Raw genomic sequence first — 16,924 nt, forward strand, 5'->3', positions numbered from 1 at the left:
GCTGGAGCCTTAAAGCTGTATGATTTCTTTGATTTCTAGCAGCTTTATTTTTAGTATTTCATGTCTGATATTTGTTATGCCCATGCACTATGTAAACTTTAGCAGTAACAGTAAAGTAGTACTTACTGAATCCGAAACAGCCACATGAATAAAGCTTTCAAGAATAGAAGAACTCAACTGATCCATGACATCAATCATAGGCCTGTCATCATCCTGCATAACACAGAGAACACAAGTTAAGTGCTCTCCTGACAAAATTATTTTCCTTCTTGTTTTTCTGGTACATGAAACAGAACCACCTTAAAATTATGACATGAATATAAAATGGCTAAAAAAATTCATTGGTAATGATAGGTGCATTTTATCTTTTTCACATTAATCGCAGAACCAACTCCAGGCTGTGGTTTGAAATGAAGTTAATTTGTGGTTATAGCTCACTGCTCACTGAACAAAAGCACATATCAGAAAATCCCAAATGACTTTGGATAGCTCGTATCAAAAGACTGAAAAATTAGCTTACTGTTTATTAAAGCATTCCTTTGCCATGAACACACATATTTGTGTTCTCAGGCATTTAGATGGCTCACTGAGCTGTGACCGCCAACACACAACATGACTCTCTATATCCATAAAAAAGACTTAGAGGTCTTTACTATACAAGGAAAATGTATGTGAATAATCTTAGATGTGTCCTATGCTGTGTTTTTTTATGAAATGGTATGCTACAGGAATGAGTTTAATTTCCAATACAAATTTATAATCCTGACAATACAAAAACGATCCACGCAGTAAAAAGAGATTTTAAAGTATCTTTCACATTCACATCATGCCAAGAGAAAATATTAAGTTGCTGTACATGTTTCCCTTCAAATTCTTGTACAGGGCACATGTTATTAATGTTGCATCGTTGACTACACAGAAAGGTTTGCAGTGCTAAGGCAAAAAGAAATGGTAAACTCAGACCAAATGTTTTTTATAAACGAAGTTCATACCTGCTACACCACAGCAATTATGTTAAAAGCAACTGTAATAGCAGTTTTGAGCTCTATCTTTGGAAAATTTTAATTCAAAGTTCCAGAAAAGGAAAATCATACCTCTGCCTGGCCAAGGGCCAGGAATAAAGCACGGATCTCTCTGAGAATTAAAACAGCTAGTTTACGTGTCGCAACCTGGAAACTACACAACAGAACCAGTGCAAATCCTTCGACTGCATGTAGCACATTAGAATAGGGACTTCTTTCAGACTGTATCCTGTGGCTGGATCCATTTGGTATCAACTGTAGAACAGTGCAAGGGGGGAAAAATGGAATGATGCTGTTTGAAAACCAGGTGTCCAAGAATCATTCTATTTAAGCAGGACACATAAAGAAACAAAATGCAGAGGCCATGTAAATGCTGAAGTAGGAGACTGAGAACATTCCCTCAAACAACCAAGTTTTGTTGCTTTAAGTTATATTGTTCCACAAAACCAATATATGAGCAGAGTCCTTTGGCCAAATCCCTCCCTCTAATTTGTAATTCAGCTACCTGCTTTGTTCCACCCTCCACTAAAAAAAAGAATGGGTACGTCAGACTATGAAAACTTCACACTTTTTCTACTCTAGATAGCACGTCCTCAGATCCTTCTTTGATCCTATAACAGGCAACACCTTAGGTAGGTGGTCTCTAGAACCTGACTACACCAGTAAAGAGTAACAATATTTACTGAAATGTATGTGAGGATTTCTTTTCTACATTTTCTGTAATACTATTATTACCTATTAATTAATTGTCCTCTATGATAAAAAGCAGACATCATGTTAGCCCAAAAGAAAACATTTCCAATGTGATTGAGTTAGGAGATAAGAAACCTGAAAATCATCTCTCATAATGAAAATATCTGTGGGACAGTGCAGATGGGAGGAGCAGGAGCAAAGTTGTTCAGTTCCCAGGAATGTTTGTAACACATGGAGACAGCAGGCTGTAGAAACAATTGGGTTCTTTGATGTTTTTGAATCAACGAGATGAAATGGCTACAGGAAAGGAAGATCCACTTCACTCTTCTCAGCATTCCCAGCAGCATTATCAATCAGTTTCAGTCCTGGGAAAATGTCCTTCTGCCACATGTACATACACTTATTTCACTTTATGTGCTTTTGCTGATGTGCATATTTCAGTTTGACATGCATTCTCTTATGTTGCTCAACAATAATAACATCTGCTGTATTACATAAGGACATAGCTGTCCTCAAAAGCCACCTGAACTAATTACCTTAAAAAAATCTTACGCAGTGAATTCTTCTCAGGTGACTAAATACAAAATACATAAACCACAGCAATTCCAATGAACATAATTTCTGCCTTCAATTAGTATAAATGTTAGGACACAGATCTCTTGATTTCATACCTCTGCAGATCTGGTTTTTGCCTGTTCAGAAGCTTTTCCTGGAGTGTGTATTACAAGTTTCCATTGTGTAAGCAACTGCAGCAGCAACTTCAGTGAAGTATCAAGAAGGGTATGATGCATATCGTTCACCTCACGTAGCAGAAAATTAGTAAAACCAAAGAGTACATCCTCCCGCCAGTCCACAAAGTCAACAAGTAGACCCTGAAGAGAATTCTGTGCAATGTGTCGAAGTTCATCATCCATATGGATAGACAGCCTGTAAGTAAAAGTAAATGTCAGGTAATGAAAATCTAAGGAGTGTTTATTGCGGTAAGGAGCATATGTTTCTCAGTAACTTAACGCTGATGGAAAATTCCCAATGATAATGTAAATTTCAATGACACTACCATGGTTTCATTATTACTGACCACAATTAACCTCCTTAACCTGTTTTTATACTGTAATTCTTGCTACAGCAGTGCCTGAACATATTCATGGATCCAAAAGAAGTCTTTGTTCCACTCCTAGAAGACAGTATCTTTAAAGTACATTATTTGGCAACTTTGCTGTCTCCCTGAACTAAGAATACTTTTGATTTACTCAGTTAGAAAATAACTTCTATTTATTTATGGTAACAAAAAGCTTACAGGTTAATACATAATTTATGTAGTTATTTGCTTACTTTCAATATGAAAGAATCACAACACCTCAGCTGCCTAACAGTTAAAACAAATCTTCAGCCAAGAAGAAAATCACAATTATTGAAAGCAAATCTTCAAAAGAAATACAAAGAAGCATTTGAGCTAAAAAACTGCTTTATGTTTTAAACAACTTAGAATAGGGAAACGGGAAAAAACAGTGTCAGGACTTCCCATAGTTTTAAAAACACACTGGACACCCTCAAAGTCTTTCTCAAAGATCGTACAATTATTTTAGATCCCATTTTCAAATTTTATTTCATTTTGTATTTGCATCAAGTTGAAGTTCTTTTCAACACAAAAATAATTTATGCTTTCTTTTGACACAAAAATTATCAAACCACTTCTGTGTTGGTAGCTTGGCAGAGTAAATTCAGATCAGTGTGTTCTGCAATTTTTGGTTCATTGCCTTTATGATGTACTTTGTTTTAATTACCCATGAGACTGTAATTTTCTGTAGTGTGTTAGAACTCACTTTCAAAGTATTTTATCTACATTTAATCTATATAGTTGAAAATGAGGATGCATTATAAAGAAATGGACAGAAAGCTAGGAGAAAAAAAACCAAAACAGCCAAATGGAGTGGAACCAAATTCCATTCAGTTGGAAGTGTATGATGAGATGTGACTCATAACAAATTTGGTTCATTATATCTGCCTAATTGGAAGGCAGGGGACATTTCATTTAAGTCAAAGGAAAGCCACTGACATGAAACATCACCCCTGGTGAATATGACTCCAAAAATAACTGTTATGCTTCAATAACCACGTGTCTTTCTATATAAATTTGGAAACACAGTATTTTGTTGTGCTAAGAAAGGACCATTTTTGTCTCCTCTTTGGAATGCCAAAACCAGAAAAACCAGCAAAACCCCCGAGACTATGATTAAGTCATCCATGAAATGACTTCCACAATGACATGAAGAAGTAACGGAAAAGAGGATACAAAAGACATACGTCTCTAAGCCCAAGTTACTGCACAACGGCATTATCAAATGAGATGAAATTCAAATTGAGCATAAAAATGCATCTATGTATTACCACGATATGATAGGCAGCTTGAGGAAGCAAGTAAATGCTGGTTTGTTTGTTTGCACATTGATTCATTTAAGACCTACTTGGGAATTTGTAATGAATGGTTTCAGTGGGCAGTGAAAGGGCAAAAGGTACAGTATATACTTGATATCTGCTTTACGGCTTATAATTTGAATACAGCTGTCCTGGAAGAAAGTCTAGCTGCTGAGTTACAGACTCCTTCTGGAAACCGCTGAAAGACACATCTGTTGTGAGGATGAAAAATTCAAGCCAAACTGTGAATAAAAGAACCCACTAACCAAAAGATGTTATTTTATCTTTACTAAAAGAAAACAGCTTTCCATTCCAACAACACAGCCCCACACAAATCCCTGGCAGAACAGCTTCTCAGGTTCTTTTCAAAACCAGGGAGGAACTGAAACCTCACCTCTTCGAAGTTTATTACCCTTGTATTGATTTTAGTCTCTGACCCAGAAAAGACACAACATTGTAATGCAGTGTTCTCTAGAACAGCAAAGACTTACCTCCTGGGACTACTTTTTCATAATTGGGAGAAGTAGTCAATCTGGACCCAAATAAACATGGGATAGTACAGAAAATGTAGAAGCAGCTCTGGTGCTGGAGTAGTCTGGAGACTTATATTAAGGCCAGGTATTAATTCCTTGAACAGTTTATTACTTCTGTCTCTGAAGCAGTATGTTTGTAGACTGTTTTCAGTCCACGCTGTCCCAGACTAAATAGACCTAATTCTTTCAACCCACTGATCTTTCTGTCCCTTGTTCTCTGGTCAGTCTCTTCTGCAACTACAATGACCCAGTTTGGACACCGTTCTCAAAAGCAGGCATTCCTGATACTGATTCGATCAGAAGAACTTTTTAAAAAATCTATTAGACTTATTCCTATTTATACATGTGAATAAGGTTTGCCTTTTCATAGGAAGATCACTCTTTTTGTGTGTGTTCACTTTGTGATCCTGCTCTGCAATACTGAGACCCTACCCAGTTATTTCAACACTACATTATACATCTCCTGAACCATGAACTGTCTGTTAACTGCTTTCCAACCTATTATGCATCCACTTACTTTTACCTAAATTGTATTTCCCTTGCTTATACTGGAGAATCCTTTTAAAATGGTATCAAAGTCTCAGAGATGCTGTAGCATGAGTACATGTAGGAGATGTGAAGAGTTTCCCGAAGGTCCCCTTGTTGGGCAAAGGCTGAGGATGCTGTCCTCAGCTCCTCTTGATGTCTCACTTCTTCTCACAGTCAGAGTCAGATAACCCAGCAGACCTACTGCTTGCGTTGTCCTGGCATGGAAATTACCCAAGAAATGCTTACAAACTGATTGTGGCTAAAGAATCACAACTGACCTTTCCTGCGTGAAGTTTGATGATAGAATAAAGACAGACCAATGGTTATATTGACAATTGTGAGACTTAAGGAGGGAAGCACTAATTTATGAAGACATCCACATTGGTCTCCAAACTTTCCTAAGTTGGGGTCTGATGGGTCTGATCTGGACAATGATGTGTGATTGAAGAGCTGTGACCAGAATGGGTATGTGCTTTCTACCAGCTCAGTTAAGGGCATGACTAAGGATAGAAAGCTAGTTGAAATATTGGATTAAAGGAAAACCTGTCCTTTTTCATTTCCCTTAAGCAGAATTGATGTTAACTATTTAATACGGTATCTGTATAATATGATAATATAATGATTTAAAACAACCCACAAGTGATTTACAGCAGAGGATGTAAACACAAGGCAATCAAGCTGGCCACGCAACACAGCACACCTACTGCTGGCTGCAGTTTTGGCTTGTTTGGCTGTCTGCACTCTTTACTACTAGCAGAATTAATTGTTTCACTGTTTTAGCACATCACTGACAGTCAGGTGTTCATAGAGCTGAAAAAACTGCTTTTGCAGTATATCTGCTATTCCTCACAGATGTTTCAAAAGCAAGAACGGAGTGGCAAAGATTGCTTTGTCATAGTTACCTGAGAGCAATACGCTGCAAGGGCCTCATGGCTCAATTTACTACCATAATATGTTTACATAAATAACACATGCTGGAATCTTTGACTTGGATACTAGAACTGAAATGTAACAGACTCTTCAGTACTGACCAGTACCTGTTATAATTATTTGCGGTAATTCACTGATTTGACATCCTGAAACCTAACTGTTTTAGCAGTCATGTGATGCAGACTACCTTGTTCAGTGAAGTCTTTCTAGATAAATTCAATGGATCCCAAGCAGGGAGGATATTATCTTTTTCTTTATTTTATGTCTTATAATAATAATAAAATTAAAGTAATTATTATAGATGTAAAAATTTTTTTAGAAAGGTACCACATCTAGCACATTCTTTTTTACCAGACAGACATGTGAGAATCATAAATCAAAACTAAACAGGTATCTCCATGTTTTTCCACTACACAGAAGAGATGGCCTCTCCTGTTAATCAGAATGCTATGATGGTTAAAAAGAGGTAATAAATGGTGAGTATCATGAAGAATAGTGAATAACATGTAACCTACATACTGATGGAAAAGAGTTCTGGATGACATATCTACTCTCTTTTAAAATTAGGAGTCTATAACATAAACACAATGACTAAAAAGATGCTAGGACTTCTATGTCTTATCCATTAATAAGAGATTACCTTTTATAAGTATATGGTTTTGTCTAAGAAACAGTGACACATTCTGCAGCTCAGTTTTTCATTCTGTTCCCTCTGAGCAGTCATTTAATGCTTGAACAGCTTACCTTGCCAGCAAGTCGATCAACTCAAGTTTTGACATTCCGTCAGGGAGCAAACGAGGAATAGCAGCAACGCATGTTCTGAACAGATCAATTTTTGGTTTTCTTTCACCACTGAAAAATTAAAACAGAATTTTGACTGAGCTTAACAAGTAACTGTTTTAAATGATCCACCTACAGTTTTTCAGAAAAGGGCTGGACATAATGGAGTGCCAGAGGCCTACTGAGAACATCAGGACAGAAAGCTAGACGTTATAAATAAAATAAGAAGAAAACATGACTAACTCTTTCCATTGAATGAATGGTTTTGATTCTGACAATTTTCATGCATTGTATCTATACGGTACTTGAAAAATCAATTATTACCGAGTCATTTCTTTCTTTCTGAGAGGAACTGGCAGATATATCAAGATGGAGTTATAATGTAAGAGGATTCATCCATCAAGATCAGCATTTGTGTGATGCAAGCTTCGGATGAGGCAATGAGGAAAAAATTGGGGTGTTCCCCATCACAGTGCAGCTATATTACACCAGTTGTATAAAGCAAATAGCAGATATGTAAGAAGCTCAAACAAGAGTGAAGATCCAAGCTGTTGCCCTCAATAGGGCACAGATCTGTGGAAACTGCACACCACACATTATTACACTGAAAAAGAAGCATAATGTGGCCAGAGAGTATGGTATGGCCAGAGAGTCTGTTGATCCTTCCCTGAGATAGATCCCTTTAGCAACCATGATCAGCTAAAACATGTTTTAGTAGCCTCAAGCCTGCTCTAATCTATGGCATGGCTTGACTGCTCCCTAACAGCCTGGAAAAGTGGTTGAGTCTAAAGTTCAGCATGAACCAAAAACTAGGTTGGGAGTCCTTAAGTCTTCTAAAAGTAGCTCAGGTTTCAGCTGCTGGTTATTTTCACAACAGACACAGTTGTTTTTTGTAATTTTGTAAAACATTTGTTTCCAATGTTTTTTCTAAGAATGTAGATTAAAGAAGTCTTTCAGACAGACCCCAAAATGTGTTTTTTTTATTTGCTGATTTTTAACTCAATGATTTAACAATTGATTATAGAGGAAATAACCAAACCATAATAGCATTTCAAACTGTACAGTCTTTCCCACAATATTATTAATTATTAGCCTGTAATATGTTTTGGAGGAATCAGAAGAGCAAGGTCCTATTTAGGGACCCTACTATAAACATGCAGAGAAAGACTGTTGCTGCTTTAATATGCTTCTGGTTGAACTAGAGAAGAATGGGGGGAGAAAGAGAGACACCGAGAAGCATTGTAAGCTACTTAACACCACACTGAAATTCAGTGACAAAACAGAAAATGAACCTAGTTTTCCTATACCTCGGTCCTATGCCCTGCTTACTACATTACTTAGCCTCTCCACCCAACAGAGAACATTGCATTTGGATACTGTATTTCTGTGTTCAGTCACAGAGAAATCCTGAATGCAATACCATCTCACAAGTTTAAAATAAGATTTTTTAAAATAAGATAGAGTAACACTGAGCATTCACTGAAATAATGGGTACAGAAAAGGCATAAACTGACATTAGGCTTACTGAATTCAACGATTAAGGACAGTTTTGTAGTGAACACCATTCTTTCTCTTAAGAGCCTATCTACTTATTAGCTTTGATAATACACTAATAAAATGATGGTATGATTTTAATCTAGTGACTTAAATTGTACAATGAGGGGAAACTATTTTCAAAAATTAATTATCTCTGTCACTGTATCTGTATCCTAAAAGATAGAACTTGAAAGAAGGTGTCAGCAACTGACTTGAAAAAGAGTAAAATACAACATCTCATCTGAGAATTTGGTTATAAACAAATCCCTTTGAACTATTATTACTAATGCAAATATTAATTTGATTAACAACTAGTGCAAAATACTATATTTCTATAGTTGCAAACAGTAAAGTTCCATTGGTAATTTTATCTGCAGGCAAATCAATGAGTCTTCCTTGCTGACCTGAAATGGAAAAGGAACTTTGCAGAATTTCCTTATTATCAGTCCACAGTGAGGGTAAACAGTTAGTGCATTTAAAATGGAGACATGTAAAATAATAGTCAGAGAGGAAACTCTTCTGAAGGCAAATAAGTAATTATTTATAAATATAAAATCTGTGGGTGTTCTGTGGCTTATCAGCTGCTCAGAAGACTAGCAGGAGAAGATCCAAATCTGAGGCTCAGATTCCCAACTTATCTGAGCTACCAGGCACAGCATGTGAAGTGTCTGGCAAAAGGGGCCTAACAGGGCTCTGCAGTCATCTCTGGCTGACTCAGGACCCAACAGGACAAGCTCTGGATGAATACACCAACAGCTGTCCTCACCTGGAAGCTTGTGTTTCCATACCATCAGTATCAGATTTTAGTTAGGTATTGTCAGCAAAAATCTTTGAAGTACTTTGAAGCAAGAACAAGTTTGTATGTCAGAAAAATGGATGCCCTATTCTGAATAGATGTTGGAAAGTAATTACAACCAGTATTGAAATTCATATCCCAGTGGACGATGCAAAGGACGCTCCTTGGTCGGGATTTTAGTAAGACTCTCCAGAGTGGCATTTACGACTTCAACAATAAATGCCTAAAGGATCAGTCATTAAATACAGAAGCATGTCTAACACTGCCAAAGAAAATTCTAGAATCTGTATACTTTAAAATGTTATGACTATTCATCGCCTAGCTAATTCACTCTGATTCTTACTTTATTTATTATTAAAAATATCATGATACTCAGCTTACACAGTAACACTAACTATATGTAAATATGACAAAAGCCATAACTTTAAAATACAGATAAATGTAGTGTTGGTATCTATGTATTAAAGCCCGTAAGAACTCAAAATAAATACATAACTCTAGTGAAGCATGAAGTTCTGTGAATAAAATGATAAGCAATTACATAAACCTTTTGTACATAAACTTTTCTGGTTACGCACAATGCCGTTTTTAAAAGGGCCATTTTAAATGCTTATACTAACAGCTAATAATGTTTTTCATGAGTTCACGTGATTTTAGATGACTATTAATTGAGCATCCCAGATATATTTTTTTTCCTTGGAAGAACAACTAAAAATGTGTTCTAATGTGTTTCTCCTTTCAAGTATATATGTTAAGTTACAGCTCATCTGGATATAAAGTACAACACAAAAGTACAGTAACTTACATGTCTAGATCTTCCAGCCTTAAAATCTTTATGTCTGTGACAAAAGTTACTACCAAACCATAAGAATTCCTGAAATTTAGAACTCTTTTAAGCCTATCTGTTCACTGACTTTAAAAATAAACAAAACGTTGGTGATGCTGAGAAACCTGAGAAACCACTTACAGCTAAGGTTAAGTACACTTCTTATCTAAGTGCTCAATGTTTTACTGTGCAATTATCTTTTGGGAATAAAATGTGAATTTCAGAACTCACTTTCCCTCTCTCAAGAGCCTGGATACCCAAAATGGTTATGAAAACTGGCTGTGAGTACTGAGCATTAGACTGGATAGTACTGTAAGAAAAATATGAAATATTATCAGATAGTAATATTAGTATTTAATATAAATAAAGACAATTCTAAAGACACAAAGAGTTTACAATCTCATCTACACTGTCACAGTAACAAACAAGGGCAGAGGAATGACATTAAAACTTAAAGCTTTTATCAGCTGTAGAAGGTAGCTGAATTTGGCCAGTTGTTGCAGTCTATCTACGACTCATGGTACTTTTAGCAAGTTGTCCTTTTTTATTTTGATGGTATATGAAAAAGAAAATCTTGAAGATACCAATGTCCTTTTCATTACACCTCAAACTTTTTTCCGGGGGTTGTCTGTCTTCTAGCATAACTACCATGCCCACCCCTCTAACAGGAAAGATATGCAAGGTCTCCTTACAGTTGACATCTCTACAATCTGCACTCTGCATGTGTCAAATGATGTCTCTGTGCCTATAAAGTCTACTAGATGTCAACCTCACTAGAACTTTCCCCAGGAAACTTCCCTCATTAATAATTTTGGATGAGAGTGTAAAATGCTGCTGTTCAACACTGCTTGAGACATACTGGTTTGATTCTGTTCCGGTGGGGTAGTGCTTAAATCCAAGACTCTTATCACAAAAATACTTGCATGAATAGTAATGGGCATTTTGAAACATTATTATTAATAGGGATTTACAGAATTTGTTGCATTCATTTTGAAGTTCAGTTGTGCAAATATACCCTAAAACAGGGCTGAGAGGTTTGGGCATTCATCTTCTACCACCTAAATGTTCATAGGATCTGCATGCGATTTTCGCTACATCAAGAGCACCAGTTCAATTCCAAACACTGCAACATGCAAAGAAGTACAATCAACTTGTCATACAGTTTTTCAAAGTGTATACTAAGCTAAATGTTCCTGTTTCTTGCTGTTACTCTGATGACTCATGACAGACACAAATAGAGAAAAAATTCTGAAATTACATCTCAATATTTTATGAGATTTACTGTTCTTTAGCACTCACGTAATCATGTCTTCAGGTTCTTTGTTAAGCATCTGTATGTTGGTTAGCATCATGCACCGACCCACTTCCTTGTCAAGGTGTCTGAGTATGTTGTCCACAGCTTTTCTTACTTGAGAATAATATAATGACATACCTGCAATAATATGCATTTTTGTATAATTCGGGATATTTATAGATACGTGTATTTTGAAAAAGAAAGCTGCTTACTCATGCTGTGCTGCATGAATTAAACAAAATGTCTTCCTCATGAGATAGCATATTCCACTAGTAATGATATCCTGATTCAAAGACAGAGTATGTTGTTCTCTCCAAAAAGAATGCTACTTTATGTAAAAATAGCCCAAGTGATATATACATAAACACACATATTTTTCCTGGAGAAAAAATTTAAAAATACCTAGTCAAAATATGTCCCTACATAGTCAAATGAAGTCTCACAGTTTGCCAAGTTTTACAATATATTTTGTGACTTTCCATGACAGAAATAAAAGCTCTGATCCAGAAGCAAGGTTTAAAAACTACAGGCAAAGAGAAAACAGGAATCCGACTGAGGTCTGCTAAAACTTATTTGGTATGGAAATTAATGGCATGACATTTCATGTGAAATACAGTATTAGACATACAGCTTTACAGCAGCTGATGGACATTTTAATGATGGACACTTTAAAAATAAAACCTGAATTAACTCTTAACTAATTCATCAAAGCCTAAAATTTTAATTTTATTAATGAAATTTTATATATTAATACTGAACAATATATTTTAATCATCTATTTTCCGGTCATTTTCTTCCCTATCTGATAAAAACAATGTCAGCTTAGAATTTCAAAATGACATAATCAGATCTGATATGACCAAAAAAGTTCAATGGCAGAGTAGAAGGCAAAAGAAAATACAGGAATTACCTAGCTTAATCTTACATGTTATACATGGAAACTAGAATATTGTGTCATAAAATAGTGAAGAAATTGCTAACAAAATATAAGGATTAAATAGTGCAAGCATTTATTATCAAATGCGTAAGGAGTAACCAAAACGAACTGAACTAGTGACAGCACTAAATACTATGTCTGTTGTACATTTCAACAGCAGTGGGTCTTACACGGCTTGCTTTCTTGATATTACTACAATGATCTAGCAACAATACAACACTGGTCTTTGCTGCTAGTGAAATATGTAGACTTTGTTTCATTCAGACATATGTAGAAATATGTAGACTTTGTTTCATTCACATAATTTTGGGGACTTAATGAAGTGCTAAGATGAGTAGCCAAATTTTCTTTTTTTGCCAGCAAAACCAGAAACCTTCAGGCCATGATACAGAAGCTCTTCTACAGCACAGGATTCTCTCTCTACATTGACTACGAAGGAAGACAAAGGTAACAGTGCTTTTAATTTAGGCACTTCAGTTCAGCTCTATTTTACACTTAGAAGTTTCTGCCATTTTGAAAGTTTCACTTGGTGTGATATACTGCAATTAAAATGAAGACATCAGAGGAATCTTTGCTGGGTTTTAAAGCTGGTACATTTTCTGAACAGAGGCAGTGTTTCTAATAAGATGAATATCCGTGCATTAACACAGATATTCAGCAACGAAAGAAGCTAATTCTCGACTATCTGTGTACTTAAGTCCCTCCAAAACCAAGGTTGCTACCACTTGTGGGGCATGACTGAGGACTTTCCTGAAATAATTAAAAAAAGCAGTATTTGTCAAACTAAACCATACATTTCATTCGAACGCACAATAAAGTAAATGTTTACAATAAAGAAATCAATTGAATACTTAACAATAGTAAATTATTCTAATCAGGTACTGAAGACTTTTTCACATTCTTTCTCATCCTAGTTTCTATATTGTCCATTTCTTACTGACCTATCATTTTAGCTTCCTCCTCTGTAAGAGTTTTGCTCAAGTACGTTTTCTTCACTCTGAGAGTGTTTCCAGAGGGAAGGACAGCTCCAGTCACTGGCATTGGAGGTTCACCGTCTTTTTGCTGCAAGCTGTCAGCAATTACCAAGAAAGCTCTCAGACCAATATTCATTCTCTGTGAAGTTCAGAAGATGAATGAGTATCGTAATCAAATAACCATATTCTACTCATATTCTTCAATCACTCTGAAATTTTGAGTATTCACTTGCCAGCATTTTTTTCTGTATCTTCGCTACATTGACTAGTCTGACATATTTTATAAAAAATGCCCAGGAAATAAATAGCGAATTCATATCTGCACTATGAGCAGTGTTCTCTCCTCTCAGAACTTTATTTCTAAGTACTTTCATTAGTACATTATCTTTTTGTCTTCAGTATAAAACACATGGACATGACCTGAAGTTTAGCAATGCATCTTAACTGGACCTTCAGCTAAACACAAATATCCTGTGTGGTCCATTACGAAAAAAGATCAGTAACTGTCTTGAAAGGTCCCAGGGCTGACCATACTGAGTGCATAGCCTGGAATGGTGCTCAGCACCGAAACTGCAATGTGAAAACGTCCGGAAGATGAGGCTAAGTGACCTGAATGCCTTCTGGGAATTCACCAGAGAAAAACTTGCAGGCTTTGCATTGCAACGATTAAAAGACCAGAATGTTTTCAATTTCCCAGGAATGTATTCCAAAAATGCAGAGGCTCTCCTACTGACAGTCTCCCAGAGATGCATTTACATAGATTATGGGTATTTTTTTTTAGAATGCTACAGTGTGTGAACATCAAAAAGTAGCCTTACTATTTAATTGTTTTCGGACTTACATTGTTGTTGAGAAACAGTAAAATTTCAAATGTTGATTCATCAAGAAGCTAAGGACTATGTCCATTCTCTCAATAAGCTCGGCTTCATGCAATGCTAATACTCAATGTCCTTTGCAGGACCTTCCTCAATACTGCAGGTGACTGACCCAGAACATGGTGGGGACTGCCTGCTCAAGAATTCTGTTTCATTTTTCTTTACTCTGCTCAGGAAAGATGAAAGTTGTGCTCAAAGTAAAGCTTGCCTTTCACTTCTGCTGCTTTAGACAGTAAGAAGTTTCATCTACTCTTCCAGATAATTTTTTGCACAAAATATCATTTCCATAAGGTAACTCATTCTATTTTAACATCTTAGTGAATAGATATGACTGTTTAATACTGCAAGATTAATATGGACATATTTTATGAGATGATCACAAATGCTTTTCACTTTTCATGTTTATTCTTAAATTTAAAATTAAAATGTTTTCAAAATTTTAAGCAAATACATTATTTTAAAGAGATTTTTTCAATATTTTATCACCTTTTTTGTTTGTTTTTGTTGAGTTTTTCAAATTTCTGATTGTTTTCTCTAGGGAAAGCACTAGGAAGCTGACTCATGACACTAATGCTAGTGGAGCTTTACCGGTCAGAGTGGTAAAACTTTATAGAGTGTTTTCTTTTTTGTCATCTTCAATTATTCTTCCATCATGTACTTTTTTTCAGTAAAACTGTTTTGAAAAACATTGGAATTGTTACAGAAAAATTATTTTTATATTAAAATAGTTTAAGGCATTGCATATAACAACAGCAGAGTGATAAGGAAATACTGTGATCAATAGTTTTATTTATCTTTTTTTTTTTTTTACATTTGCACTACTTCACATTTGATAATCTTCACCAAGGACACATGAGATAGACAAAAACAATGTGACATTTCACAGATCAAAGTCCACAGATGTATTTTACCAACCAGCCAAGTTCAAGATTTGGCCTGAAAACTGGACAAAGGTAAAAGCATGCTTAGAATGTAACCAGAAAGTACATGTAACAAAATACGATATATACTAACTCAAAAAAGTGCAGATGCACATCATACCTCAGGGTTGAGACTGAAAGCTTTGGCTGGTTTTCCGACACAAAGGAAGTCAAAGATAATTTCTTTCATTGCAAAATCTAAACGTTCCTAAAATCGTAAAAATATTGCAAATCATTAAGCTGCTCACTTCTGATACATATTTTAAGGCAACAGAATGTTGAAAACTAGTTTAATCAGGATTTACTTAAATGTACAGAAAACCAGATTTCCAGAAGTATGCAGAACATATTATCAGATCTAAGCTTTCAACACTGCTGTATGTTGACAAATTCAAAAATTTATAGAAAACGATCCATTTTGGAAATAAAGCTTTTAATTATTTCATTTAAACTGTGGTAATTATGATACTAACATAGTATTTTACATAAAAGGAGCTTGTTCACAGATGGCACAGTTCAGGGAAGATTTTAAGCATCTGTTTAATTCATTCCTATTCAGAGACTCTAAGTATGTACTTAAGTGCTTTGCTCAATGGGAACGTTTTCTGAATTTAGGTAATAAAAGAGATGAAACTCCCAGCACTGAAGGTTAGTTTATTTTAGCAATTCCCATTTGAACTGATGAAAACTAAATGTTTCAACTACATGCTGAACTAGGTTTTACTCTGACTTACTGCTTTAAAAGCAGTGCAACTCATTGCCCTATATAGCAGGAATGATTGAGTATCAGGACAAAATATGGCTTATTATTTTGAACTTTACCGACATTCAGAGCCTGTCAACAAATGCATTTTCTGACTTGCTGGCAATTCCAAAAACTGACAAAAAATACATGTGAAGTGAGAACGTTTTTATCCATTTTCAGTGAAACGGAGTTAATCAAAACCTGTTGTTCAGAAGAAGTCTACCCCAGCTTAATCTATAATTCTATCACTGCCTAGATGAAAGATACTGACAATGGGGTTGCAGAAAACTCAGACAATAGAAGATTACTTATTTGTTAATTTGTTACTGGGAAAACAAGTTATTCATTAATTGGAAAGACATATGCATGGTTCCCCCATACCTGTGCAATAAACTGTATTATCTTCACAAAGATGTTTAGAGGCATATCTCTTGGCACAACACCACGAGACCCTTTTGGGAAAAGTGTTGTGACAATAGTAATAAGTCGACTGTAAAAGAAGGAAAAAAATCATTAGACATTTCTGGACTTTGCAGAACTTCATTTACCGTGAAATGTAAGTTGGAAATCCTACTCCATTTAGAAAGACTTGAATGTATTTCCTTTGAAATGAAAATGTAATGGGGTATCTTGTTCTGATATTTTGCTACATTTTCAATGTAATTATTTTATTTCATTACTACATTACAAGTAACAATAAACCAGTCAATGACAGGCCACTACAAAAATATTTCTAACTTTAACCAGGCAAAGAGAGATTTTTAGTTCTTCCAAAAGCAGAAACACTTAATACAGTAATTTCAATAGGTGGGAGAATAACAGACAGTGCCACAAAACGCATTGCATACAGTTGAGTTTTTTATTAACAGCAATAGAATCACAGAATCACAGAACCATCTAGGTTGGAAAAGACCTTGAAGATCATCCAGTCCAACCATTAACCTAACACTGACAGTTCCCAACTACACCATATCCCTCAGCGCTATGTCAACCCGACTCTTAAACACCTCCAGGGATGGGGACTCCACCACCTCACGGGGCAGCCCATTCCAACACCTAACAACCCGTTCTGTAAAGAAATACTTCCTAATATCCAGTCTAAACCTTCCCTGATGCAACT

At 35.6% G+C, this 16,924-nt stretch overlaps 1 protein-coding gene across 5 annotated transcripts in view; it reads right to left on the minus strand.

Annotated features, from left to right (window-relative positions):
* FRY (FRY microtubule binding protein) overlaps window positions 1–16,924 on the minus strand; it is a 217,630-nt gene that overhangs the window by 89,081 nt on the left and 111,625 nt on the right. For all 5 annotated transcript variants that reach the window (XM_074859862.1, XM_074859864.1, XM_074859861.1 and 2 more), the window contains 8 exons: window positions 16,186–16,294; window positions 15,181–15,267; window positions 13,232–13,403; window positions 11,359–11,491; window positions 6,866–6,973; window positions 2,387–2,642; window positions 1,095–1,277; window positions 127–213 (listed from right to left, as the gene is read on the minus strand). In XM_074859862.1, coding sequence (XP_074715963.1) covers window positions 127–213; window positions 1,095–1,277; window positions 2,387–2,642; window positions 6,866–6,973; window positions 11,359–11,491; window positions 13,232–13,403; window positions 15,181–15,267; window positions 16,186–16,294 — 1,135 coding nt within the window. The remainder of the gene's footprint in view (window positions 1–126; window positions 214–1,094; window positions 1,278–2,386; window positions 2,643–6,865; window positions 6,974–11,358; window positions 11,492–13,231; window positions 13,404–15,180; window positions 15,268–16,185; window positions 16,295–16,924) is intronic.

This window comes from Strix uralensis, chromosome 2, assembly GCF_047716275.1.
Source record: "Strix uralensis isolate ZFMK-TIS-50842 chromosome 2, bStrUra1, whole genome shotgun sequence".
Lineage (NCBI taxonomy): Eukaryota > Metazoa > Chordata > Aves > Strigiformes > Strigidae > Strix > Strix uralensis.